Source organism: Alligator sinensis, unplaced genomic scaffold (genome assembly GCF_000455745.1).
Source record: "Alligator sinensis unplaced genomic scaffold, ASM45574v1 scaffold794_1, whole genome shotgun sequence".
NCBI classification, from domain to species: Eukaryota; Metazoa; Chordata; order Crocodylia; family Alligatoridae; genus Alligator; species Alligator sinensis.
The window spans coordinates 1,655,687-1,657,971 of NW_005842125.1; the positions used below are offsets into that span (position 1 = coordinate 1,655,687).

At 44.6% G+C, this 2,285-nt stretch overlaps 1 protein-coding gene across 2 annotated transcripts in view; it reads left to right on the forward strand.

Annotated features, from left to right (window-relative positions):
- ANAPC1 (anaphase promoting complex subunit 1) overlaps positions 1-2,285 on the forward strand; it is a 96,570-nt gene that overhangs the window by 32,588 nt on the left and 61,697 nt on the right. For both annotated transcript variants that reach the window (XM_025205706.1, XM_014520540.2), the window contains exons 19-20: positions 1-90; positions 1,024-1,115. The exon at positions 1-90 is cut by the window's left edge and continues 164 nt beyond it. In XM_025205706.1, coding sequence (XP_025061491.1) covers positions 1-90; positions 1,024-1,115 — 182 coding nt within the window. The remainder of the gene's footprint in view (positions 91-1,023; positions 1,116-2,285) is intronic.

Below are 2,285 nucleotides of genomic sequence, written 5' to 3' on the forward strand. Positions count from 1 at the left end.
GCTTCATTTGATCTATGAGGAGCTTAAATTGAACAGCCTGATGGGAGAAGGAATTCGTTCGCTTGTTTTTCTTTTGGTTCAGCTGGCAAGGTATGCTGCAGCTATCAGTCCTAGAAGTGAAGACCAGCTGTGATTAGGTTGCATCATGCCTTTTTTGATGTGTGTATACTGGTTTTGAAAGTGAATGTGATGACAACCTTTTAAAGCAAAGCACATCTTCACATATTTAAACAAATTTGTGAATTGGTGTCTAAGAATGTTTGTCACTAGTGAATGTCTCTTACAGTTGGTATGTGCATAGTGCTTCACACCACCAAAGTGTTTACAAATGTTAATCCTCATAATACCCTGTTAGTCATGTCACACCAAGAGGGGTAAACTGAGGATGAATCCTGACTGACTTGTCCAAAAACACAGAAGGGCAGTAGCTCATGCCCAATGCAGGTTTAGGCCTCGGGAGTTCTTGGCTTCAAGTCCTGTTGTTAGACCATGCCTCTCTTTAGATTAAGAGTTCTCAAATTTTTGTTTGGTACACAACTTGAAAAAGTCAAAACTCATCCTGCAATCCACAGTCCTTTGTGTCTTCAGATGACCATTGCATTGTGTTATGGCTAGAAACTTGGCATAGTTTTGTACTAGTGGTCCTTGAACATACTGTTTGGACCTTTGAGGGATTGTGGAAGTGCTGGCTTTGGAATGTGTTGGAAGCCCAGGCAACCCAGCTTTGAGGGTAGCACTTCTCAAGAGGTTTTGGAGCCAACGTTCTTAGGAAGCAGTTCTGAACACTTAGAGCTCTGAGATAGCTGGAGGCCAGGAGAAGAGAAGCTTGTGGCAGTCTCTCAGAACTCAGGGTGGGAGGTAAGTTGTAGGGTGTGGTGGAAGCAAACTGATCCTTCCTTCTTTTGTCATAGTTTTGGAAAAGCTCAGTTCCTTTTTCATGTACAAATTCTAAACCCGAGTAAAATCAATAGCTGAAGTTCATAACTCAGAGAGACTTATGTCAAAAACTCTCTATCTTTCTAGGGACTTAGAACTTGAAGCTTACATAGATTATTACTACAGAGACTACCCAGCACTTGTAAAGACTTCCAGACAAGCGTGCATAATTGAACAAGGTAAGTGTAAGGATTCCAAGTGAAAATGGCATTGCCCAGAAATGAGGACAAACAAAGTGGGTCTATAAATGTTATAATTTTCATGACCATTCTTACTAGAACTAGCCATTACATTGCTCCCCAAATACAAAATGCTTTTTACTTTTTTCCAATACACTGAGGTTGCTACTTTATTTTGTACTGGATTGTTAAAAAGACTTGGAGTTAGGGTATAAGTATCAATCAAAATAGACTTGTTGGGGGAGTTTTTTAATCAGTTTCCCACTGTTGATGTTTGAGTCTGTGTCCACATAGCCTGTTTTCTTCAGAATTTCTGGCAGGCAAGGGGAGTTAATTTTAATCTCATGGTGCACTTTTACATGTGCTCTGCTGCATTCTGATTAGAATGTGTTGGAGCAGACTCAGTTAATCATAGAATCATAGAAGCAGGGTTGGAAGGGACCTTGTAGATCTTCAAGTCTGACCCCCTGCCTGGGCAGGAGGAAAACTGGGCTCAAATGACCCCAGTCAGGTAGGCATCAAGCCGCCCAGGGTAGGAGCCAGCACCACTTCCCTTGGAAATTGGCTCCAGATCCTAGCCGCCCTGACTGTGAAGTACTTCCTACAGATGTCTAATCTAAACCTACTCTCCAACAACTTGTGGCCGTTATTCCTTGTTATCCTAGGGGGTGCTAGGGGAAACAAGGTCTCCCCCAAACCCTTCTGGTCCCCCCTAGTGAGTTTATAGATGGTCACAAGGTCCTCAGCCTTCTCTTGTGAAGGCTGAACAGGTTCAGGTCCTGTAGCCTCTCATTGTAGGGTCTGCCCTGCTGTCCCCAGATCATGCAGGTGGCCCTCCTCTGGACCCTCTCAATGTTGTCCACATCCCTCTTGAAGTGGGGTGCCCAGAACTGGACACAGTACTCCAGCTGTGGCCTGACCAGTGTTGCGTAGTGGGGGAGGATCACCTCCTTGCCCCTACTTGAGATGCACCTGTGGATGCACGATAAGGTCCAGTTAGCCCTGCCGACCGTGACCTCGCATTGTCGGCCCATGTTCATCTTGGAGTCAATAATGACTCCAAGATCCCTTTCTGCCTCCGTGCTCTCAAGAAGGGAATTTCCCATCTTATTAGTGTGTTGCCGGTTAATACTGCCCAAGTGCAGCACCCTGCACTTGTCCGTATTGAAA